At 46.9% G+C, this 24,619-nt stretch overlaps 1 protein-coding gene across 13 annotated transcripts; it reads left to right on the plus strand.

Moving 5' to 3' along the window:
- The first annotated feature begins 1,213 nt into the window (after positions 1-1,213).
- On the plus strand, positions 1,214-24,322 carry EXOC7 (exocyst complex component 7). Of its 13 annotated transcripts, none has more exons than XM_074921672.1 (22): positions 1,214-1,362; positions 2,163-2,228; positions 3,329-3,513; positions 4,206-4,311; positions 4,836-5,058; positions 6,358-6,525; positions 7,580-7,591; positions 12,501-12,593; positions 13,575-13,643; positions 14,958-15,103; positions 15,428-15,580; positions 16,279-16,377; positions 17,002-17,064; positions 17,471-17,537; positions 19,951-19,989; positions 21,031-21,096; positions 21,802-21,922; positions 22,345-22,440; positions 22,727-22,790; positions 23,318-23,359; positions 23,533-23,666; positions 24,076-24,322. In XM_074921672.1, exons 1-22 carry the CDS (start codon positions 1,303-1,305, stop codon positions 24,176-24,178), a joined length of 2,175 nt encoding a protein of 724 aa, XP_074777773.1. In that variant the 5' UTR covers positions 1,214-1,302; the 3' UTR covers positions 24,179-24,322. The 13 variants fall into 13 exon arrangements, with proteins under 13 accessions (XP_074777773.1, XP_074777775.1, XP_074777774.1 ...); XM_074921674.1 differs by having other exon boundaries at positions 6,358-6,521; positions 7,564-7,591; positions 12,501-12,591; positions 13,558-13,643; XM_074921673.1 differs by lacking the exon at positions 7,580-7,591.
- Positions 24,323-24,619: the final 297 nt, after the last annotated feature.

The following is a 24,619-nucleotide window of genomic DNA, read 5'->3' on the forward strand; positions in this document are numbered from 1 at the left end:
AGGGGAGATTTCCTTTTGGCTCTGACTGCCCTTTGAATTGGGGGGGGGTAAGTATTAGCAGAAAGAGCACAGACTGCTCTAAAAAGAGATGGCTCTGCTGTACAAGGCAAAAAAACCTTCCCAATTGTGAGTGGGAAAAAGCACGAAGTGCTGGGTACTGACCCCAGACAGAGACCTTCTCTATCACACCCACAGGACAAGATGCCCTCTGTCAGGTATCCCCATAAAACATGAGCAGGCAATCATGGCTGGGCAATGTCACCCATAGAAAACACAGTGCCCTGGCTGTGCCTCGTCCCTCACACAGCCAGAGCCCGGGCACAGCTGTTTGCAGCATGATAAGGTTGGTTATGAAATGCGCTGAAGTTGTTGAACAAAAGAGGCTCTTTGGGCTGTTTCAGCTCCTTTCCAGAGCCTGGGGTGGTTTGACAAGGGGAAGATGGATGGGAACAGGCCGGTCCCTTTGCTTGGCAGGAGCCTTGCTTCAGAGCAGCACAAGGTGGCAGGAGGCTGGGACTGTCTGTACTGATAAACCCAGCTCCCTGCTCCAGGCTGGACATAGTTTATGAGACCCAGAACCCTGTAACTGCCCCAGTGCGTGACAAACCCAGCCACCCTCATCTATGCTGGAGGAGAGAGAAGATGGCAGCTTCCCTGTGGTGGTAGCCTTTCTTTCTAGAAAATGCATGCAGAACAGGGGTAGAGTGACCTGCACTCCTGCAAATGCCTATATTTCCATAATTCATATTCAAATTTCTGTAATTTCATTTTCCTGGACCCAAACCCATATAATCTTCTTCTACACCCTGTTTCTACCCTCAGGTGTGCGGCAGAGTGGGCCTGGGCTTGGCCACCCCAACAGCTTGGCAGCAGAGAAGCTGAGTGGCTTTCGGCTTCCCTCAGGACCCTGTGTGCTGTGGGGATGTCGCAGATATCCGGAGGGGTTCGGCTCCACCAGGCCGTAGTGGGGATGGCGGGCCTGGGGAGCCAAGCCTGCCCTGACGGAAGAGGGTGGCACACTAGGACCCCGCTCACCACCCCCAGCATGGCGCCGCAGCCTTCCCGCACTGCCCAAGCCGCTCTGCACAAGCGCCTCCTCCCTCTGGGACGACAGCGCACGAGCCAGGCGGCCGGCGCCTTCCGGGCCCCGCCTGAACGGCGGCCACTCTCTAGATGGCGGCGGGGGTGCTGCGCATGCTCGGTGTGTTTTGCCGCTCCTAAGATGGCGCCGCGGCAGTGACGGGAGGGCGGAAGAGGGTGTCTGCAGTGGGACCGAACGGCGGAGCGCGGCTCCGCGCCAGGATGATCCCCACCGAGGAGGTGTCGGCCCGCAGGAGGGAGATCGAGGACAAGCTTAAGCAGGTGGGATTGAGCTAGGGACCTGCTGCGGGGCCTGGGCCTGGACCTGGGCCTAGGCCTGGCCCCGGGCCCGCAGCTCCAGCGCGTTGCCTGGGAGATGGGGCTGGGAGCTGGCCTGGGGGCCCTCGCCTGGCCTGGGACCGTCCCGCGACTCCCTGAGGACCTGGATACCCCCCTCCGGGCCTCGCAGCTTCCCCAGGTTCCCCTCAGGGCCTAGGGCCCTGCTTTTCAGGGTGAAGGGGTATCTCTGCCCTCCCAGTTCGGGTCTCAGGTCCCTCTCTTAGGGCCTGGTAGCTTCTGGGGGCTCTTTTCAGGCTCTCAGGTCCAGCCTGTGAGGCCAACCCTTGCAGGCTGCTATTCCCCCCCTATCTCAGGGCTTTAGTGAACTTGAAAAAAGCCCTTAGTGGTTGCTTTATGTTGGCTACTTGAGTTCACAGTTGCCGTGGGATTTGGATGGTGCCTGTGCAAAGCCTGTGTTGTGCTGTGGCAGGGAAGGGCGTTGTCTGAGTCAGTGTGCCTCTGTGGTAAACGTGTTAACTTTATATTGTGCTGTGACTTTAGTGTGCTAAGGCTTGTGGTATTGAAGGGATCCATAAAAACCTCACTCGTTATGTGTCTCTCACCTTCGGTCAGTGGCCCTGATTTCTGTTAAGAAGTGGCACGTTAAAATGTGGCCTCAGCATCAGACCAAACATGGTTTGCTGCTGTGTTTATCAGGACTTGTAAAAATCTACATGTAATGTTTAGAGACTTAAATGCTTAGTGTTCAGAATTGAAGACTATTTTTTTCCTCCTACTGACAGGAAGAAGAAACTCTGTCCTTTATCAAAGAGAGCCTTGAGAAAAGTGACCAGCTTACAAAGAACATGGTGAGGAGCTCCTTGAAATTCAGCCCTAGTGTTGTGCCTGGATTTACTTTTTCTTAGGAGAATTTGTTTCAAGGGTGCCATTGTGCCCATCTGAGGAATACAGAGTAATGAACCACTTGCTCTGCATCTGTGTTTTACTTTTCAGTGGCTGGGCAAAGGGGAAAACTAATGAATGTTTCAATCCTAAGCTTCTCTCCTGGGGAGATGAAGGCTCAAATGAGCTGTTGGACTTGGCTCTTTACAGTCTGTCCTCTCTCTCAGGAAGAGGTATTAATAGACCCCAGGCTAGTTTGTGCAACAGCATCATGTTGTTGCTTCATAAAGTCAGGTCTTGTTTGGAGTTTTATTTTGGGAGTGTTCTGTTTAAGAGGTAGAAAGTAATTACTGTGCTCTAATTGCTTGTAAGCCCTCAGCTAGTATATTATGCCCAGTTTTAGGCTCAGTGCTTTAAGAAAGTCATAGAGGCACTGCTAGAGAAGTGTGGAAAACGTAACATAGGAGTGAATTTTGAAAGAATTATATTTTGGCTTAGAAAAGATGACATTAAAGCACACTTTACAAGCTTACCAAGGTTTTTTGCCTTTCAGAAGAATATCACAGTCCCTTATAAAAACCAAATGTCTGTAATGGAAAAGAAGGTTCTCACTATACTGGTCCTATGCCTTCATGTTGTGCATCTCATGTTTAGGTCTTAGTGGTGTGGAGCAAAGTGGCTGCTGGCTTTGCTTTTGTTGCCCTTTTTATCTAGGGCACCTCCAGGCAGTTCCTATGGATTTCTTTTCTGCTGTCAAATAAAATTTTGCTCCTCCCTAGTACTGTCTTGGAACACTATGTTCACATTTTACAAACATTTAATTCAAGATTGGCCTGTATCTGTACGGCAGGTGATCTGAGGGTGATCTTTAATCATGTAATTATTAACAGAAATTAAGACATAGAGGGATTAGACAGCCCACATAAGGAGCCATGGCAAATTAATAGCAGAGCCCAAAACCAAGCTGGGACCTGAAGTTCCCCAATTGCCCTGCTTTAACTATTACCATACTGTATGGATCCATGCAGAAGGATGTCCTCAGCTCTGTTTTTTTCTTGGCATGTAGGTTTCTATCCTCTCCTCCTTTGAAAGTCGTTTGATGAAGCTGGAGAACTCCATCATCCCTGTCCATAAACAGACAGAGAACCTGCAGCGCTTGCAGGAGAATGTGGAGAAGACTCTGTCCTGCTTGGATCACGTCATCAGTTACTACCATGTGGCTAAGGACACAGAGAAGATCATAAAGGAAGGGTGAGTTGAGCAGCCAGATCTTGCTGGGGAGCTTTATTCTGTGAACTTCTGGGATAAAGGCAGGGGAGCTGACTCCACACACTCAGCATAATGTTCCTTGTACCCTTCTCATGCTCTTTCCCCACCATCAGACCACAGTAAAGCTGCCCAACTTGACCTTCAGCAATCCCCAGAGGGCAAAGCCTGCTCAGATTCTGCGCTGGTGGCTCTTCCAGGTTTTTTAGACATACTGCAATGTGAATCTCATGAGCATTGGTGGCTTCTCTTCTTTCCTGTGCCCTTTTCTCAAAGGTCCTTCCTCCCCTCTTGATGTTGTTGCTGCTTCCAGGGTGAATCAGAACATTCTGGAACCTGCTTTCAGTCTCTGGGAGGGTGTTGTGATGGCCCTTCTCTAGGGTGGGATGTACAGTTTTCTCTACCTTTCTCATCAGGGCCTGACTGAGAGAGGAAGACAAGGCTGAGAGTTGTGTGCTGCTCAGTCATCAGTACTTCAGCACTTCCTATGTGGATTGGGTATTCTGCTGTGACACTGAGTGGAGGCAAAAGGGAATCCCATGATCATCTCCTACCTGAAGAAAAGGGAATTGAAACTTTTCTTGCAGCTTTTATCTTGAGTTTGGTCTAGTACTTTCTTGATATCTTCTTTCTTTGCTTCTTGGGGCACTGCTTTTTATTTTTGGGTTTATTTTCAGCCCCACTGGGAGGTTGGAGGAATACTTGAACTGCATGGACAAAATCCAGAAGGCAGTGGAATACTTCCAGGACAACAATCCGGACAGCCCAGAGCTGAATCGTGTGGTAGGTCGTGGGTCTGCAACCTGGCATGGGTGAGAGAGGGCCAGATGTAGCCCTGCTGCTTGCCCTCTTGCTGGGAGAGGCTGACAGGCTTGCTGCCTGGTGAAGGAGGTGTTTGGGCACAGCTGAAGAAATAATTGTTTTGGCTTCTGTTTAAACCTGCACTCAGTAGCATTTCTGTCTGTGGCGTTTTGCCCTCTATGCATTGTGCCAGCAGGACTTCTGAAAGTGTATCGTGTATGTGTGGTGGAGTTGATCGAACCTCCTCCTGAGGAGCTCTTGTCAGTCCTTCAACTGCTTGAGCGGAATGGGAGATCTGTTTAAATCCCACTTGAAGACTGAGCAGCTCCCAAGCCTTTTTTTAATTTAATTTGTTTTAAAAGTCTCTTAGGCATTGTTGGAGTTCGAAGCATGCAGTACTTAACAGTTGTTAGAAACGCTGCAGAATGTGTGTTCTTACGCAGAAATACTCAGGGTGACTGATTACAGAAGTCCTGTGCTGCTTCTGCCCTTCTATTTTGTGCCAGAAATCCCTCTTTGAGAGGGGCAAGGAGTCTCTGGAATCAGAGTTCCGCAGCTTGATGACCCGACACAGCAAGCCAGTCCCACCCATCCTCATCTTGGACCTGATCAGTGGGGATGATGAAATGGAGACGCAGGACGAGATGTCCCTGGAGCACCTCCCGGAGAGTGTCCTGCATGATATCATCCGCATTTCTGGCTGGCTGGTGGAAAACGGCAGGAATCAAGGTTCGTAGTGCTGCGTGTTGTTCCCTTGTAGCTTTGTATCAGGTGAGCACTCTCCGACTACTACTACCCACATGTGGTTGGGACCAAGTAGAGTGTTGAGGGTTATGTGTAGCACTGCACAGCTTGGCTTGTCGATCACACACATTCAGCCATGAAGCCTCTGCTCAGGTGCTGCTGTGGCTAACAAACCATGAGCCACGCTGCTATTGGTGGCTAGCAGCATGAGCAGAGCTGGTGTCTGCCTTAGTGGCACCTTTAGAGTGAGTAGTTCAGTCTCCTTTCAGTCATGTTCAGATCCTGCTTTTTTTTACAGTGTTTGTAGTGAGACTGAAGTGATGGTTTATCAGTTGAACAGAGTGATCTCCTGATAGATATGATGAGAGAAAGAGCTGTGTAAATGAAGGACAAATTATCTTAATGCACAGCCTGTGCTATAGCAGAAATCCATTTAACTTGCATCTGTAATGCCTTCTGATGGAGCTGCAGCTATCTAGTGCTCAGGTATTATAAATGTGTGAGCATTGGACAGTTACTCCTATTTGGGAACTATTTATGAACAGGAACAGAACTTTCTGTATTAAATGTGACGAAGGGCAGGGGGAAAACAGCACAGAAGACTTAATTCAGTCAGTACATGTCTCTTCTTTCCTGTTTTGAAGCATCAAAATATGCCTGTAGCTTTCTACTCCTTTATTAGCTTTTCCTTTGGGAGGGAATGACTGTGGACTTGTTACAGAGAACCTGTATTTTCACATATATACAGCTACTAGAAGCACCCCCTACCTCAATGATTTATTTCTGAGTGGGGATTACTGTGCTTACTAAGTATGATGAACGTCTTTAAAAGCTTCTTAAGAATTTTTCCATGATCAAAGGCAGCTCAAGCATATATAGCATATTTTGTTAGTAGTTTATACTCTGCTTTCAAATGGTGAACACCTCATTTAATTCCTGAGTGCCCTGAATCCTGAGAAGGGTGTAAAGTCTCTCGCTGAGCACTTGAATTGGCAATGTTTGCACAAATATTTTCTAGCAGTTCCACAACTGATGTGCTCTTGGTAGTGGTTCACAGACTTAATGGTGTGTGTGGTGGGAGGGCTGGAATGAACACTGCAGGGGAAGGAAGAAGTTGTTTCTGAAGAAAATGGGAGAGGCTCTGGAAGGGAAAAGCACTTACATGGAGTCCAACATCAATGCTAGTAAGTCCCCTTAGGGACGCACAGTGTTTCAGGAAAGGTTTGTTTTACCATATAGTGTTCCCTGTTTGCTTATAATCTTGTTTCTACCTTGACTCCTTAGATTTCATGACTGTTTACTTCCAAATCCGCTCAGTCCAGCTTGACCGCTCCATCAAGGGACTGAAAGACCATTTCCGTAAGAACAGCTCCTCCACGGGAGTGCCATATTCCCCTGCCATTCAGAACAAAAGGAAGGACACCCCCACCAAAAAGCCAATCAAGAGACCCGGTGAGTCCCCGAAATGGGCAATCATTGTACTGTGTATCCTCTTGCTTGAGTATCAAGCGCATACCTGCAGGCCTTCTCACTTCTGAAGTAGCCCCTGTGTCTAAAATGTGCTTTTAGGACAGGAGCAGGGGTGAGATTTCAGAGATAAGCACCTCTTCTCTGCCCTGCATTCAGCATTGAAGTTACAGACATTTTCTGTCTCTGTCAACTCATCAGGTTTGTTCTCTGGGTGATGTAAAGGGAGGAGAGGGGTCATGTATACAGGGAGAGAAAAGGCTGTTGCCTTAACAAAGGAGATAAGTAAAAAGAGACCTGAGAGGGCTATAAAAGGCTATGATCTGAGAACACCTGTCCTCAGTCTTGGAATACAGAATATAGATGGTGCCACGGCAAAATAGAAAACTCTGATCTGATAAAACACATCACTTTAATCATTAGTTATGAATAAATTATTATTCAAGGCAACCAAAAACTCATCAGGAGTTGAGATGGAGACTGCGTAGGTGCCTACACAAATGAGATCTGAAATTGTCTGAATTTTGGAAGGGCTGTTAAAGGTTTTGCCTCAGTCTGTCTTTGGAAGAGCTGTGAATGTGGCTGGTGGGTTATTCCACCTCTCCTCATAACAGAGTTTTGCTGCATTTTCTGCACCTGGTAAGGCCGTTCACTCTGATTTGCTGGAGCACAGAGCTGGACTTTTCTGTCTCTGAAATGTGCCATCTAGTGGGAGCAGGGCCAGGAGGAGGGCTGGCAGAAGCTAGCCAGTACCTCCCACAGCAGCACAGTAATGTTGTACCTCTGTGTGTCACAGCACCCTGTTGTCTCCTTTGTAATAGTGATGAAAGTCAGAAAAATTCATATTTCTGTGGGTTTACCTGGCCAATACTCTTCCACCCTAATATTTTTTCCTGTGTTGTCTAAATACTCTTACTGGGTTTAGGAGAATAATACGTGTGGGTAGGGACTGGGAATGGATGGGATGGGGAAAGGGAGGAAAAGAAATACCCATTTTAATTGTGTTGTGTTTATTTTTATAATCCTGATGTGAATGCAGTCCTTATCCCAGGTAATGTGCGTCTATGTGTGTGTGTGCTGGTCCTGGTGCTCACTCTCTTCACTTCTGTGTGTGGGGAGGCTTTGCTGGGCCTCTTCTTGCTAAAGCAGAGGGTGTGCCTGGGATATTGGGAGTGGGAGGGCTGTCTGGGGAAGGCTGTGACATCCAGAGATCATCCCTCTGGTCTTTTAAAATCAATCTATGCCATTGCTGCTGTGCCCTGGAGCTGTTCCTGAAAGCTGATGTATGAGGTGCAGTTGGTGAATGCAGTAGTCTGAGAATTTCGGTGGATTTTCCCCTGTCAGCAGAGAACCACCTGACAAGGAGATGTCTCTCACCCCACACTTGGCTTTCTTCTGGACTTTGACGGGTAGTTATTTGCATAAGAATTTGCCTCCAGTGTTGGGAGACCTGTAGAGGACAATATCCTCCTGCTAAGGAGAGCTAGCTATGCTGCAGATGGCAAAAAACGGTGTTCAAAAATGCTCGTAAGCCTGACGGCAGTCATTTGTGTTCACCTCCTGAACAGAGGTTAACAGAGGTTCCTGCCCAACAGTGTGATTACAATAGGTAAAATTTATTTCTGTGTGGTTCAGTAGCTCTTTACTGGAAAGATGCTGCGTGGAGGTCTGTAGTTGAGCCATGGGGAACTCAGGTGGTGGGTGCTTCAGATTTGGTCCACAGTTCTCAGTTATCCTCTGATACTGAAAAGGTCCCTGGGTTTTGATTGCTGTGAAGTCAGCAAACATTTCTGAGCAGCCTGACAAATGATAACATCTCTCCTATGCTCTAGGTAAATAGTCAGAGATGGAGGAGATTTTTTTTTATGGGCAGATTTAAAAAAAAAATCATTAGAATTTTTTAATGGGTCTCAGATCTTGGATGCTCACATAGAGAGTACAGAAAGGAGCCCACACATTTGAGAGCACAAACATTTGTTCCCTACAAACAGGGCTCCTCCAAAATGGATGCATTTGGACATCCAAAATTACTTGTCATGATGAATGTCTTGGCTGTAGATTTACCAGAAGATTTTCACATCTTTTTGCCCAGTTTAATTGGAGTTTGTGAGATGGGCCAGGTAGAATCCACAGAACACAGTCTGAATGCACTTAGAACTGACAGTGTATGAAGGAAAGAGCATTTCGAATGATCTATTGGGCTTTTGTCAATCTCAAGAAAAAATAGTGGCTAATTTGTCTCCAATCTTCCGTGAACAAGGACAAAGAACGAGACTATAGCTCTTGAAGGACAGGGGTGGTTAAACCTCATACAGCAGCCATCTCTTATGGCTACTAAATTGTACTTATGTGAAATTAAAAATGGGGAAAAAATAGTCTTGGAGGAGAGATCAGAGGTTTTTGTGCAGTTCCATCAGCTTTCAAGGACAGCTCTTGAGGTGGAGGTCTTATACCCTCTTTGCACTGGCACAGTGGCCCTCTTCGTAGCAATGTTCATCTGGTGGCATTTGATTCCCCTGGTTTTAGACTTTGTTCAATTATGGAAAAAGAAATGGTTTTCTGTGTTATTGCTTCAGTAAGTAAAGTCAAGTTCTGCCAATTTGGGTTTCAGGCAAGGAGATTTTCTCACTGTCCCAACAAGTGAGTTGATTTCCTTAGTCCTTAAGGAAGAATATCCCAGTGCACACCCCAATGCACACTTTAACCTGTTGCAAGGGATAAATAACAAACTAAATCTGATGTGCTGTAACTTGTTTGCCCACAAAGCAAAGCACAAGAGAGACTACAGCTAAAGGGAAGGTGAAGTATTAGGGACAGGGTAACAAAGCAGAGAAAACCCACCCTGTCCCCCAGGTACTGTGTTGCATTCTGGAGAACATGCTCCATATCCGTGTGTTGCTTCAGAGGGTCTTCATCTCTCTGTTACCATTTTATTTGTTGGTGTACCCTGTACCATCTCCTGTTGTTACAGCATGCAGTTGAAAATCTGACTGTTGGAGATGGCTCTAAAGCAGAGTTGTCTCCTCTTACATGAAACTTGCCAAGTCAAGTTGAACTGATGAAGCAAACGGTGGGCTTTTTTTTTTATGTAGTTTGCTGTTTGAAATGTCATCAGTCTGTCTTGGAGGGCAAATGTATTCTGATTTCCAAGTCATCCTGCTACAAACACGCACATAAAATACGACTTTTTTGTGATGCCTGTAGACCCAGCGCTCTCTTGTTGGTTTGAGAGATGCAGGTAGCTCAGCAGCTCTGCACTGCTGGGGAAGGATGGGGCCAGAAGGTGCTGGTAGGGGCACACAGCCTGGCTGCCTACAAGTAAAAGCCAGAGAGCTTTAACCAGGTTTATGCAGACTCTGCAGCTGGTGCTTAAGAAAAGAGCATTGCCCTTCTGCTTGGTTAGAAAACTGCCTAATGGAAGAAAAAAAGGGGAGCAATGTGCAATTGGAAAGCTGTGCCTCGTGTGCCCAGAAGCCACTTTATTTAACAATTGGGCTGCAGGAATAAAAATTTCAGGTGGTTTTTGACTTTTGGGGGTTCTAGGGGCTTTTTTCAAGCTATAGGGGAGCCTTTTTCCAGTTTACTTAGTGTTCCAGTTTACCTAGCAGTGAGGTGCTACCTGAAGGCAGGCAGTGGAGTCTGTGTGTGGCAGAATAAAGACCCTGTTCCTGCTTCCCATATTGATCACTGCCTGGCTTGAATGTGATGTTTTCATTAGTAACTGAAACAGTCCCATTTGGTTTGCGAGCTGCCTGATAGGGGAAAACAGTCATGGAACAAAAGCATTTGGCTTCCACTGGAATCTATTAAAGCCTAATTACAATGCTAAGTAAGAGGGATACAGCAGCACTGAAGTGGTGCCTGTGACCACTGAACACTGGGTATGTGTCAGCGTAAACACAGGTAATTGTACTTATGCAAATAAAATGCAGCAAAGGCATTTCAGCTCTCATCTGAGAAGAAACTGTCAGGGGTGGGCTGTGAAGATGTGCCCTGCATACCTGTAAAGTCAGATCCTGTTGACAGCAGCAGCAGTTGTACTGTCTGCTTGGTTTTCACACCAATTTACCTTCTTTTTTTTATTCTTTTTTTTCCCTCCCTCTGGATGCTTGAAAGTGGGAAAGATGAAAGAACTGGTAGAAGAACAGTATGTGGGTTGAGCTGTTCTGCATCTGCTGGGCTGTGGTAACAGCAGTAAGAAAGAGCTTAGTGCGTATCTTCAGAGCTTGCTACAGCCCTGCTTGCTGAGAGGAACTTGCTGTTGTGCTCAAGCTTTGAATGTTTCTGAAAGTAGCTAAGAATAAAGTGGAAGCGTTGGGTGTGAAGAGCATTGAAAGAAGAGGCATAGCCCTCTTATTTATCACATGGCAGAAACTAGGAGCAAATGCATCAGCACAGCAAGGGCGTAAGTCTTCCCACCTCCCTGGTGTGGGTGGAGAGGGAGAAGTTTCTTCTAGAAAATGTGTTTTATGGATATTATTTTTTTTCTTTAAGTGCTTGAGAACACTTTGAAATGATAAGAAGAAAAATGTTGGCAATGAAACATTATGTTGTTCAGTAAGCGCGCCAGGTTAAGGCAGCTTGGTGATTCAGTAGGAACCTCTCTCCTGTTCTTCCCCATTAGATGCACTGTCTGGGGGACTTGAAGTTTCCTTCCCCCTGCCATATATCCCTTCATGGGATGATGCTGTTCTGCAGCACTGTGTATCCCCTCAGGAGAGCAGTCCTCAGCATTTGGGCAGCCAACGCTCATTTCCAGGCTGCACTGTGGCTCACAGTAACTGGTGGTAGTAGGGATTTTCTGCATGTTTGAAGTATTTATTACCTTAAAGCGGAAGAACAATTTGTAATTTGGGCAGCAGCATTTTTATTTCTTGGATCCTTCTTCATTTACTCAGCCCAGTTCTGTTTCATCTAGGTCTGCTATAGAAACTTCTTCTACCTTCCCAAAACTTTCTGTTCCCTGTTGTGCAGGCAACAGCAAAGCTCTGCTGTGAGAGGGTGTCCATGTGCTTGTGATAATTGTAGCTTGTTGCATGACGACTAACCTTTTAATGTGGAAACAGTGCTTAGTCTTCAGTTGTCACATTAATGCTTTGTTTTGTGCTTTCTAGCTGTATATCCAGCACTGGCTTTTGTTCAGTTCTGTCTGTTTTTTGTGTGTGTTAAGTATAAATCTTTTAACCCAGTGTGGCTTTTTTTTTTCCATGGTTTTAATTGATTTGCAGTTCCTTAGAAGAGAAGTGTCTTGGGGATTAGGGTGACTTAATGCGAGTTAGACATGGGTGGGCAGCATCCATTATTCTGTGATTCCTGTGATGGGAATTGCTGCTGCAATTGCTCTCTCAAGCCCAGAGGTTGTCTCCCTTTTATTGCTTCCTGTAATGCCAGAGATCATTCCTTGTCTTGGCTGTGGGGCTCCTGATGGGTCTGTATTGAGCATGCTCAGAAAATACCCCTTGGAAAGGCACCTTTCTGCAGCTCTAAGCAAGCAGCTGCATTGTGGCTCTGGGGAGCAGGCAACATGTTGCCAGACAGGAATTGTCTGTACTGCAAAGCCCTGCTTCCATAGCTGAGGAAATGCAACAAACCTTGTACGCTTGGATGCAGAGTACCTGCTTAAACTTGATGCAGGTGCTTCGTTGCTTCCCTTCTCTGATGCTGTTTTCTCACCCAGCCATACCACCTCACCAAACTGATCTGAGCTCTCCCTGACTCTGTAACCCTGGCTGGAATTCATGCCCCTACCCTTGATGCAGGGAAACAGTCTGGAAATGCCATTGTATCTGCACCCTTGGACATGAGTTTGGGGTTCACATTCCTGTACTGAGCATGCTCATTGGTGCCCAGCATCCTCTTGCTGGGCCCAGGTGACTTGCTGGTGGAGGGCTGGTGTTCTGGGTTTGTTTTCTTTCACTCATTTTCTAGGTCTTGTCTCTTCTCTCTGGCTCTGGTGACAGGCACGATCCGTAAGGCTCAGAACCTTCTGAAACAGTACTCTCAGCATGGTCTAGATGGGAAAAAGGGGGCCTCTAACTTCATTCCTATGGAAGGTAATCACAGCTCTAGCTACTTCACCCTTGACTTTCTCTGTGTATCAGCCTTGCTTTTCCAGGTGGGACTTCCATTTGCCTAGTGCTTGGTGGACAGCATTGGATAGGTGCAGCTATCCTTGGGGAACCAAGTTGATGTTGGAGGGCCAGATTATTTTTCTGAATTTCAAAGTGTCTAAACATGAGTACAGGTGGAGAGGAATGTTACCTTAAAGCAGTTGACCCACCATAGCCACCTGGCTAATGGAAGCTCTGCTCTGATGACATCTGCTTGTGGTGTTTCTATTCTCTTTTTCTTTTTGCCTGAACTTTTTGAGACATTCAGTTTCCTAGTGACCTTTCCAAACCTGATGCTGAAGTGTCAGACCACAGCTAGCTCAGTGCATCATACCTGTACATCTTCTCTGTGGAGACCTACCTAAATGGTCATCTTACGTATTCTGATCTCCTCTGTTTATAGAGGTTGTACCAAATAAGGGAGAAGAGGTCACTTGCTTCAAAGCATCTGTAAGACCTTTCTGCCTCCTGCTATGTACACATCCAGAGTAGATCTCTGCAGCACCTACACTGTAGTCTACTAAATCCCAGGTGGTGACTAACATCACTCATTTGGGGGAAAAAGAATCCTCTGCTAAACAGGAGATGGGCTTTGAGTTTGGATTTGTAATGATTTTGGGTGCAAACTGGACTGCTGGTGCCTGCTATTCCATTCAGAACTTATGGCAGGAGATTCAAGGTACTCCTGTGTCCAAACAAATGACTTAACTCGCACTTCTCATCAGGTTTCAAAGGGTTGCTACCGCTACATAGACCAACAAAGGGATTTGGTCAGGTAACATTCCTGGGACTGTATAGGGAAAAAAGTATCCCACAGATCAAATAAGCCAAGCTTGAAGCAGCTTCCAGCCAGTGTGAGCATCCATGCTGTAACCACCCTGGATAAATTGCGCCTTCTGTTTGTGCCGGCTGACATCTCACTAGGTCATGAGCATGATTTACGAGTTAAACACCTTTCCGATACCCTGAGCGACAAGCATGGGCCAGCTGCTGGTAAGTACCATGTTGTCACTTCATAACAAGCTGGCTAACATCCCTTCTTTTCAGCATGTTTCACAGTAGTTTTGTAGCCAGTGGCTGTTCATCTACGTGGGCAGTCCTGGAGCATGGGCCTTCTCTGGCTAAGAAGCTCTGGCTCTTCTCAGTAGAATTCACTCCTACTAATCACACACCCCCCAAGTCCTCAAACAGGGAACCCCAACTTTGTCCAACCAAAGACTGGTGGCCACCATGCTGAGGGGCACTTTCCTATAGGTAGCTACTGGCTTGTTTGGTGCTGAAGTGAAGCAAACAGGAAGGGGATCACACATGGTGTGCAATACAGTGGGCCACTCCACCAGGGACAGTCTGTAAAACCACATCACGTTTGTGTGTTCCCTGCTGACCGTAACTTTTAAAACATTAACCTGAGTGACCTGTCAGTGTAGGGAAGAATTGGTTCTTTCTCCATCAAAGGTTGCAGATATTGCTGGGAGGACAGAAGCATCAGCAGTGGCCCATAGCTTACAGAAGGCCTCTCTGTGTAATCTTACTGTCTTGTAGTAGTTACTACAGGAGTCTGAGTAATGCAGGATGGTGTGAGTCCTGCTGACACATCCAGCTAGTGGTTGGCATGAGTTGGTGCGGGCCTTTGTATCATACCAGCACTTCTCATGCCTGCCACGTAGGTTCTTTGATGGATCTTTGTCTGAGACATTGGTATGCTAGGACTCGAATATTTGCATTTATATGCAGCATTGTGTGGCAGATAACTCACCTAGCTGTGCTGATATTCCTGCTTCATAGGATTTAAATGTTCATCTGCCTGTTTTTTATCTTCCCTTTCTGCCTGTGGGAAAAGGCTGTCCTGGAAGGCAGGATTTCCCAGAAATGTTGATGCAAAATGGCAGTTCTTCATCTGCATGATGGATGGAGATAAAGAATTCTAAAAATACAAGCAGAGATGTTGAATAATTCACCTCAGACCTTCTGGAGTTTAGTACTCTGTGTTCAAGTCTTTGATTAAATTTAGTCTGTATCCCAGAAGAGCTCCAAACTTGCCCTCTGTCATGAGGCCAGAAAGAGCCAGTGTCCTGATGTGCCTGTTTCCTGAACTGCAGGTGACTTTGGCAGCTTCCCAGGCACAAACCTGGGGGCAGGTTTGGTAAGAAGATGACTCTTGTTCTCATGAAAGGATGGGTGCAAAGCCAGAACCACCTTTTCCAGAAGAACCTCGTGCTCCTTGTTTAAACCAAGGCCTTGGAGTGAGCGGAGCTGCTGGAAGCTGTGTGAACTTCACTCTCTCTTAAAGCCCTCTTGCCCTTACAGGGAGGGATGACGTCTTCGACATTGAGATTGATGCGTACATTCACTGCGTTAGTGCCTTTGTCAAACTGGCCCAGAGTGAATACCAGCTCCTGACAGAAATCGTCCCGGAGCACCACCAGAAGAAGACGTTTGATTCTCTCATCCAGGTCAGTTGAGTCTCTCAGGCTTTTCTTGTAAAGGATGCACACAAAGTCTTTTTCCCCTTCCTCTTCATTGTGAGGATGTGGATTCCACCACCTGCTGTCGGTGCCCAAGAGCACCACCACTGCTGGGGCTGTCCTCCAGGACCTGCTTAGGGAACAGGACCAGCACAGACCCTGGAGAGCACATGCTCAGTGTCACTCACTGGGTACCACAAATTACCCACCATCAACTAAACTGGCATCCTAATGGGTATCCTGCATTGAGCCTCTTGTGCTGCCTGGGCAAAAGTCATGTTGCTTCCTTCTGACTCTCTGGCTTTGTTGCAGGAGTCATTAGATAACTTGATCATGGAGGGGGATAACATTGTCTCGGCTGCCCGGAAGGCCATCATCCGACACGACTATTCAGCTGTGCTCACCATCTTCCCCATCCTTAAGCATCTAAAACAGATGAAGCCAGAATTTGACCAGGTCTTGCAGGTGAGCATGATGGGATTGGAGAGGGTCTTGTGGCTTGGGTTGTCTGGAGAACTTTTTGAAAGGGATTATCACAGTGGCTTTGAATGAAGCAATGCTGCTTCTGTCCTCCAGCATGAACTGGAAGTGACCCAAATGCAGCTTGTTCCCTTCCTGTAATGGTGAACCAGCAACTCAGCATCTCTCAGCAGCAGTTCTTTTCAGTTCAAGTCATGACACAGTGATGGGCCATCTATATTCTGCTGTATACATGGCCTCTGAGGGGTTTCATCTCTGATATTGTTGACCTTAGTTTAGACTGTGCTCACTGACACCTGTGAGATGGGCTGCTCTGAGGAGAGCCAGCTTGGACTGTGCCACAAGGTTCTCCAGGTATTGATGATGGCATCCAGGTTTAGCAAGGCTCCTTTCCATCTGCTTCCAGCTGGTGACTGTAATGCACCAACCTCCTGTATCAGGTTGCATAAGAGGAAACATGAGAGGTAGCAAGTCCTGGTCACCGTTAGGGTCACAACATCTTCCCTTTCTGGCTGGCAGAAGAATGTAGGATTTCACCTGTTGGTGGTGCGCTGTAAATATTCTCCTGGCACGTGGGAACTGAGAACAAGATGCTAGGATGGGGATCCAGGAAGGGTAGGTGCTGGATGAAGGTCCAGATACTGTTTGTTTTCCTTCTCTGATCTGTTATGAAACTATTGCAGGGAACTGCAGCAGGCACTAAGAACAAACTGCCAGGGCTGATCACTTCCATGGAGACCACTGGTGCAAGGGCACTGGAAGAGTTTGCAGACAACATTAAGGTAGGATTCTCCTCAGTGTTCTTTCTGTCAAGACCAGCAGGCTTGGAAGAGGGGTTTTCTGAGCAAACCCCTTAGTTTAGCTTGCAGTTTTCCATGAGACTGCATTGTTTCTGACTCTAAAGCAGGAGCTTGCAGGATCACATTGGACAGTCAGCTGCAAATACCAAACAAATGCTTGGTCCTGAGTTCGAATACAGGAGGTCTCTGCCTAAGACCCTTAACAAGCATACTGCAGATCATTTGACATGAGCTTCCAGGCCTCTGCAGGTATCAAGTCAATCTCATAATTTAATTCTATTTAAAAAGAAGGTTGCTGACTTGAAAAGTTTTGGAGGACTCATGTTAAACTGTCCCTGTGTAAGGTGGGCTTGGAGAATGCCCTGCCCAGTCGGTGAGCTGAACATTTGATGGTCACATGCTGAACAATCCCCTGTGGTTCTGAGCTGCCAGTGATTAGGATCTGTGGTTTCTGAGCACCAGGAGATGGCACTGCAAGAGCCAGGTCTGAGGATGTTGAGAGAGGCTGGATAAACAAGCCTACAGCTCACTTGCAGCAGCAGTTGTATTGTAGGTGCCTTCAGTTTCCTTACATGCTTACCTTATGTCTCTCTCTTCCCTCCTTAGAATGACCCGGACAAGGAATATAACATGCCAAAAGATGGGACAGTTCACGAACTCACCAGCAACGTATGTGATGATGATTTGAACCATCCTTTGTGAAAAACAGCTTCATGAAGAGGTTTTAAAAAGAGCAATAGGGAAACTTCTTCAGTTAAGCTGTCTTGGTATTGGAAGGGCAATTAACTGCCTTCCATGGAGAGAGGGTAGTTGAGACCTGTCAATGTTAGGTTAAGGGTTGGACTAGGTGATCTTCAAGGTCTTTTCCAACCAAGATGATTCTGTGATTAGCTAATTACCCTTGCTAAGCTGTGATATGACTGTGTGGGTAAAACGCAGCAACTCAAAGGAGTGTAGTGATTTGTTTCTTGGAGGCTTTCAAGTGTGTGGGGACAAGTGGTCCTTCGTGATCCTTAATAGTAGAGCACAGGAGACACAATGTTGGTTGCTCATAACTTCCCTCCCTTGCTTCCAGGCCATCCTTTTCCTACAACAGTTGTTGGATTTCCAGGAGACAGCGGGTGCCATGCTGGCTTCACAAGGTACATACATGCATGAGGCTTGTTGGGGCATGCAGTTCCTTCCCCAAATTTGTCTGGACGTTGTCCCTAAAAAGATCAAACCTCAACATGTGCTATGAGCTTGTTCTCCTCCTGTCCTTCACCCTGTGGTTTGTCTTGTCCTCCGATCTGCCATGACCAAGTAGTTGGTTATCTGGAGAGCTCCAAGGGATGTGGAGGGTTCCTCTGCTGGCTTTCCATACTTGCTCCAATCGGGTACTCTTGGGATGGTGTTTATTGCCTAATGTGCTCTGTGGTATCACGAGAGGATGCCTTAGTCATTTAGCTTCAAATCTGACACTGGGTGGGTCCTCAGTGACTGTATTGGAGTGAGGGTGGTTGGTCCAGCTGAGTTAGCTTTAGTTAGGCTGGGTGGTGATGAAATGCTGCCTTTCTCTGCCATATCCTCTGGTCAGAGTATGACAGCAGCAACAAGAATATTCTCCTTGGTATCTGGCTACAGCCAGGCTAGGACTCCTGAGCTATTTGTGTGCCATGTTCCCTAGCAAAGACAAGTTTTAGCTCTGCTCTCCAGGATGCTGGAGTCTAATTCCAGAAAGAATACATAGATCAGAAGCTGAGAGCTACTGCCTCATGTAACAGCATGCTGCTATGTATCAGCTAGACCGTGATTCTTGGTTCTGTGCAGAGCAGCAGCTCCCAGGTCTCTAGTGAGCCCTTGGCCTTGGCAGAGCTCATTCTTTCGAGTAGGTTGGAATAGAGCAGGCTGGAGAGGTGGAGAACTGGAGATTCAAGGGTGCAGGGACCTGAGGAGGTACAGGCCACTGGCTGGTGTTTGAAGAGGGTTAGGAGCCCCTGAGGAGCAGAAGGGGGAAGCTTACAGCTGCCTCCAGAATTTATCTGCAATTCTTGCTTGGAAAACTCTGCCAGTTCTAAATTAACTCAAGCTAGAACGTCTCTGCTTCTTGCCACATCTCCTGTAGCCACTGCCTCGTGCCCTGTCCACTTGCAAGCTCAGTGTTCAAAGCCTCTCAGGCCTTGACTCTTGCCTTGGCCAAAGAAGTAGTCTCCGTTTTTTCTTGGAGAAACCAACTGTTTACCACATCCTTCCCCAAATGGTAGTGTTAGTACTGTTGTTGCAAAGCCTTGACATGTTGTCATGCAGTAGAGATTTGTCATATGAGCTGATTCAAAAGGTAGCCTAGGCTTTTCTATTTTTTTATATTGGTCATACAACAAAATGTGGCCATATCCCAATACAATTTTTAACTGTGGCTCGTTGTCCCATTGGGTACAGAGGGATCCTGCTGTGTAAAGACAGCTTGAGAAAAATGGCTCTTTGCTGTCTGTTCAATTATTAAAGCTTGAAGTCAGTGTAGTTGTAACAGATCTGGTAGCTTGGGTTGAGGTGTTGTACCTCAGAGACATGCATGAGGTGACCCACAATCCAAATGTTGTAAATCATGTTCTCTCCATCTGCAGTCAGGCCTTAGAGACTGTCTGCTGCCAGGTGCTCCTGTTTTCTGCCAGTGTTGTCCTCATGCAGGAACACGTCTGTTGCTCCAAAAGCTAGGCCTGACTCAGCATGGGGCACCCAGGCAGGGCAGAGCTGGTCTTATTTTGAGTGATGCTGGTTACTGAATGTTGGTGAAGTTGTGGTCCCTGTTCGGTTGTGGACCTGATATCACCCGAAACCAAGCATCATCATATCAGAGGTGATGATGTCAGTGGTGGTTAAGGGGGGAGTTGATTCTGTAGCTAGAGGCATCTGCTTTGGGAGGTGACTTGCCCCCAAGGGTGCATCTCTGATGACAGCTCTCAGTTGCTAGCTCAGGTGTGGGTGTCTGGAGTTGGGTTGTCTGGAGGTAACTCCCACAGTGATCCCAAGGGGTCAGAAATACATGCAGCTTTTTCTGTGACATTTGTCTCAAGTGGTAGCAAAAGCAAAGTTGATCAGTTAAATGCAGTGATGCTGATCCCTTGCTCTTGCCCACTGAACAGCGCTGTAGGGCCCTGTATAGCCATACAGGGATGCTGAAGTGCAGGCTGAGGGTGGGATGCCTTTGCTTGGGTTTTTGGGAAGGTTTTATGAGCTACTGGCAGTTACTGAGGGGAAGCTTTACTTTGCCTCGAAAGTGGGTTTGAGCTGAATTGGAATGAGGTGTCTTGCTAAATACAAACAATGACAATATAGACCATGTCTCTAGCAGGTGAAGGAGGTTAGACTCTGCCTTTCCTCTGTGATCTCCACTCTGTTTGTGGCCTTGGAGGGACTCCTGCCTGCTCTCCTGTGTAGCTGTCTGTGGCTGCTCTGTGTTAATATCTGCTTTGTTCTCAAATGAATGGTGGTCTCTAACCTGTCTTTTTGCACTTTGCATTTCTTTTTTCTCTCTCTTCCCTCCCCTTTTCTCTCTGCTCTGCCTAATCTTTGTAGTTCTTGGGGACACATACAATATTCCTTTAGATCCCAGAGGTAAGCACACTTACCCACACGTACCTGTTCATATTGCCTTGGACTCTGGTGATGTATGTTAACTCTTTATCCTCCAGAAGTGGTAAATAAATTAACACATAATTGAAAAGGGGAAAAAGGAGAAAGTAATTCTTGCCTGTGGGATGGAAAGAATAGGGAGGGCTTGTCACCAGCAGACAAAGAGGGATGCCACATGAGCTGAAACAGGCTAAAGACACTCTCATGGCACTGAATGTCTTTGGCACGGGTAGCAAATTGGCCCAGCTGGTATCATGCTTTGTCCCACGTGTGCTCAGCTCCTTATTGTCCAACTCCCAGCAACAGGAGCCTCAAGACCTTTCCCATGGGGTGCCTGTGAACTCGGACCACCCGAGCTAGGCCTGTCTGCCAAACTTTCTGGTGGGGGGAGGAGGAGATAGCTACCCCACGTGTCCTGTGGGACCCGTGCCCACAAGCCCTTGAGGGCAGAAAGCCATCTCTTGTGCACAGACAGAGGAACATGTGCCAGCCCGGAGTTACTGCTTGTAAGGGCAGGCTCCCATGCTGGCATGGTCCCTCGTACAGAGCCAGGCAGGCCCTATCAGCAACCATGGGGATGGCTGAAACTTTCCAGAGACCTTCTGCTTGTTTCAATTCCTGTTGTGTGCCTGCTGTTAACAGCTCCAGCTCATTTGTTCTCCAACTGCCAATTTCTAGTGCTTACAAACCCTTTCCAGGTGGTGGGGAGAATGTGTTTAATGACTATTTCTCATCAAGAGGGTGTCCTCTGAGCACTAGGAAGGAAAGGAGAGATTTCTGCTGAGGTGCTCAGCACTTGATGCAGATACAAGGATTGAGGGGTGCAGAGCTCTTCCACCCTCACCCTGGCTAAGCAGCTGACAGTTGGCACTGAAGCAGGGAGCTAATTTCAGTGTCGATGGGAGCTCTGCACTAATTCCATAGCAACAGGGACGAGGCTTGTTTGAATAGAGGCAGGCTGACCATGCATACCCCCCTTCCCCGTGGCATGTTGACTGGCCTAAGACTTTTTTTTCTTTTCAGAGACCAGCTCTTCAGCTAGTAGTTACAGTTCAGAGTTCAGCAGGAGGCTGCTGAGCACCTACATCTGTGAGTACTCTGCACACCTTCCCCTTTCTGTCCCACCAGCTGTCCTTCATTTCGCACATTCTTGGGTAAAGAACACAGGCTATGCTCTTACTCCATGTGATCTTTCCATGTTTGAGCTGGAGTCTGAGGGGAGGGATGGAAAAAAAGGTCAAACTGAGAGTTTCAGACTTTCACATTTAGACAGGACAAAGCACAGTGCAGCAGCTCACTTCTTTTCTGATCAGTTGCCTTGAACCATTCTCACAAAGTACTTTGCATCATCAACCCCACAGAGGCTCCCAGCTGCCAAAGGAGCTCTGTAAAATCTCTGCCCCATGTTTAACAGTAAGATGGTGAGGTGAATTCATGGTACTACCTCGTGACGATCTGTTACAGTGAGATCAGGTCCTTTGGCTCCCTTGAGATCTGAGCCTGCGTTGTGGTCAGGCTGTGCCCAAGTCCTGGGACTTGTTCTGAACACAGAATGCACTGTATTGCTAGTTGCAACAGAGGCACTAGTTTGCAGAGAGGTTTTTGTGACTTGCTGAGGAAAGATCTGTATAAGGCTTGTAGGATTAAGCACAAGTGATTGTACCCTTTTCTACAGCTGGGTCCGTGCTGTTCACTGCCCTGTGGGCCTGCAGCAACAGTACAGACCACTGTGTGTATCATCACTGACGAGAAGTTTCAGTGCAAAACCTTGTTCTCTGTTTTTCCCTCTTTAAGGCAAAGTGCTGGGCAACTTGCAGCTTAACCTTCTTAGTAAATCCAAGGTTTATGAAGACCCAGCTTTGAGTGCCATTTTTCTGCACAATAACTACAACTACATTCTGAAATCTCTGGAAAAGTAAGTGTGTATCTGGGTGAATCTCCCTGAAGTCTAGGCTAATTATAAGGATGGTTTTGGAGCAGAGCTCTGCATTGAGTGCATTCACTTGCCAGCCTCTCTCATATCTGCTCTTCCATTCTTGAAACTGCCCTTCTGAAAGCTTTGCACTATTACAAACATCACATTACATAAGAGTGGAAGATAAAAGCATCAGAGATGCCTTAGGTTTTAGAGAATCCTTTGATCTTGGGAGGACTGAAGATATGGCTTTAGAGAGTAACTTGGAGTAGGTTCTGTCTCCCAATGTGTGCATTTCAAAGTGGCTTTTATTGTAAAGAGCAGAAGAGAATTTGTTGATAGGGTCTTGAAATATTGCCATCCCGCTTGCAGCCCCGAGAGCAGCTGGCTCACGTGCTTCCTCAGGTTTTCTGTTCTTTCAGGTCTGAGCTGATCCAGCTGGTAGCTGTGACACAGAAGACGGCTGAGAGGTCTTACCGGGAGCTCATTGAACAGCAGATCCAGACCTACCAGCGCAGGTCAGGTGACCTCCTCTGCTCTTCCCTTAGTTTTGTCAGTTGGAGAACTCCTTGGGAGCCAGTGCTGCTGGAGCAGTGGGAGAGATTAGACGAAAACAAACTTGTCTAAAACCAAAGCCAATACTTTGGTTAACAAATGATTAATCTAATTTGGGAAGGGGTCACTGGAAAGTTTTGGAGTGTCTTTTGTCTGAGGTGACCTTTGGGTCGTGGATGAAGACACAGATGTTCTGGTGAGGCATGAGTAACTCCTCTTTGCCTCTTCCCTATCTCATTTCACATGCAGCTGGTTGAAGGTGACAGAACACATCTTGGAGAGAAACCTGCCTGTCTTTCAACTAGGAGTGAAGGTGAGAGGATGGGCAAAGATGGTTTTGACATAGTAGAAATGGCCAGAAACATCTCCTTTGTCATTTTTAAAAATTCCCAGAAACCTTCTTTCTATCTCATGCAGAGTGAATACTGTAGCTGGGACAAGATGGAGAGCAGCACTGCTTTCTAATCAACGCTGCCCCAGATTCATACAAGTCTTTTAACCTCTGCCTCCATTCTTACATTTTCATCTGAGCAGATGCTTCTATTTTGGATTTGCAAAACCCTGAGACCTTCCCCTAGAAAGGGCTGGAAGCATAAAGAAGTCTATTTTTATGTCTGTTCTGTCTGAAAATTACCCTCGTTAAACCTACTTCAGATGAAAGCCAATTGCTGAATGTAGGGTGTGCTGCTCACTGCAGCACTCTCCTCCCTGCTTTAGGAGAGGGAACTCAAGCCAAGTAGGTAGGATATTACTTAGGCTGGATAGGAAGTTGTGGTCAAACACCGATGTTGGAAATTTTTTTCTGGAGATGAAATAAAATCCTTTCTTTCCTTGTTGCAGCTCAAGGATAAGGAGCGGCAGATGATAAAGGAGCGCTTTAAGGTGAGGAAGTGTTAGACAGCATAAGAACATCCCCTGGTTGATTGGGACAGACCAAAGATCTGCCCAAGGAGGAAACCTCTCTGTTGGTGATCAGCAGTGGAGGGGAAAAACATCAGACTCAGTGTAGAGTTGTGATTGCAGACAGGATGCTCACTGACTTTTACTTTGGACAGGGTTTTAATGATGGGCTGGAGGAGCTGTGTAAGATCCAGAAGGCCTGGGCAATCCCAGACATGGAGCAACGGGACAGAATCCGCCAGGCACAGAAAACCATTGTGAAAGAGACCTATGGTGCCTTCTTGAACAGGTGACGACCTCTTGCAACATTGTCCTCTCTCCTTTGGATTTACTGAAGTCTTTGGGGCATAGAGTAGCCTGAACTGAGGTACTTCTACTGTCCTGTTTTAGCTTTTCTCCCTTGCACACAAAAACATCTCCAAACTGATCTCTACTAGTTGTAAACATCTGCTATCACCCCAGTTCCTTGGTCAGGGTGAGTGCAGATGTTCTGGCTAGCACAAAGCTCTGAGCCACCCTGGGCTATTCATATAAAACTCAGGAGACCAGCTGTAACCAGGTCACTTGCTCCCTACAAGATGCCCTGTCAGATGCAAGTGGGGCGTGCTGGACTAGAGCTGATTTGTGACAGGAGGGGCCTGTGGGTCTCTCTGCTGCATTCTAGTCATTGGTCACCTGGGGGTTATTGTCTTTTGCAGGTATGGCAATGTACCCTTCACCAAGAACCCTGAGAAGTACATCAAATACCAGGTCGACCAGGTGGGGGAGATGATCGAGAAGCTGTTTGACACATCGGCATAAACCTCCAGCTGTTGTGTACTCTGCCAAGTACAAGTCAGCATTCTCAGCAACCGCTGGGACTCCCTTCCCTTCTCCCCTGCCCCATTGTGGTGGGCAGGGTGTTATACTTGTATTTATCAGATTTATAAATCTGTGGAAACACTACCTCCTGGCTGGTTTTGCCTTCAGTGGATCTGGAGAAAAGGCTGCTCTGTGGGCTGTTGGTGCATCATCACGCCTGGGTAGAAATGTTAATACTTTGGTGTGCAGCAGACAAACCCACCCCAAAAAGCAAAAGAAACTAACAGAACTGAAAACAAAACACCAAAAATCCAACAACAATAAAACAAAAAATCCCCCAACAAACAATTAAGACACCCCAACCTTTTATGTACAGCCCTTCTGTTAAGGGCAGGAGGCTGTAAGCTCCTGGTGGTGTTGCCTGCTTCCCTGATGGGCTTT

This window comes from Athene noctua, chromosome 18 (assembly GCF_965140245.1).
Source record: "Athene noctua chromosome 18, bAthNoc1.hap1.1, whole genome shotgun sequence".
In the NCBI taxonomy this organism is placed as follows: Eukaryota; Metazoa; Chordata; class Aves; order Strigiformes; family Strigidae; genus Athene; species Athene noctua.

What these genes read in the sequence shown, in the direction of transcription:
- EXOC7 (XM_074921674.1), top strand. Translation starts at nt 1,303, where the DNA reads ATGATCCCCACCGAGGAGGTGTCGGCCCGCAGGAGGGAGATCGAGGAC. An exon ending in TCGAGGACAAGCTTAAGCAG is followed by an intron (nt 1,363 to 2,162) that starts GTGGGATTGAGC and finishes TCCTACTGACAG; the next exon opens with GAAGAAGAAACTCTGTCCTT. An exon ending in TTCACGAACTCACCAGCAAC is followed by an intron (nt 17,065 to 17,470) that starts GTATGTGATGAT and finishes CCTTGCTTCCAG; the next exon opens with GCCATCCTTTTCCTACAACA.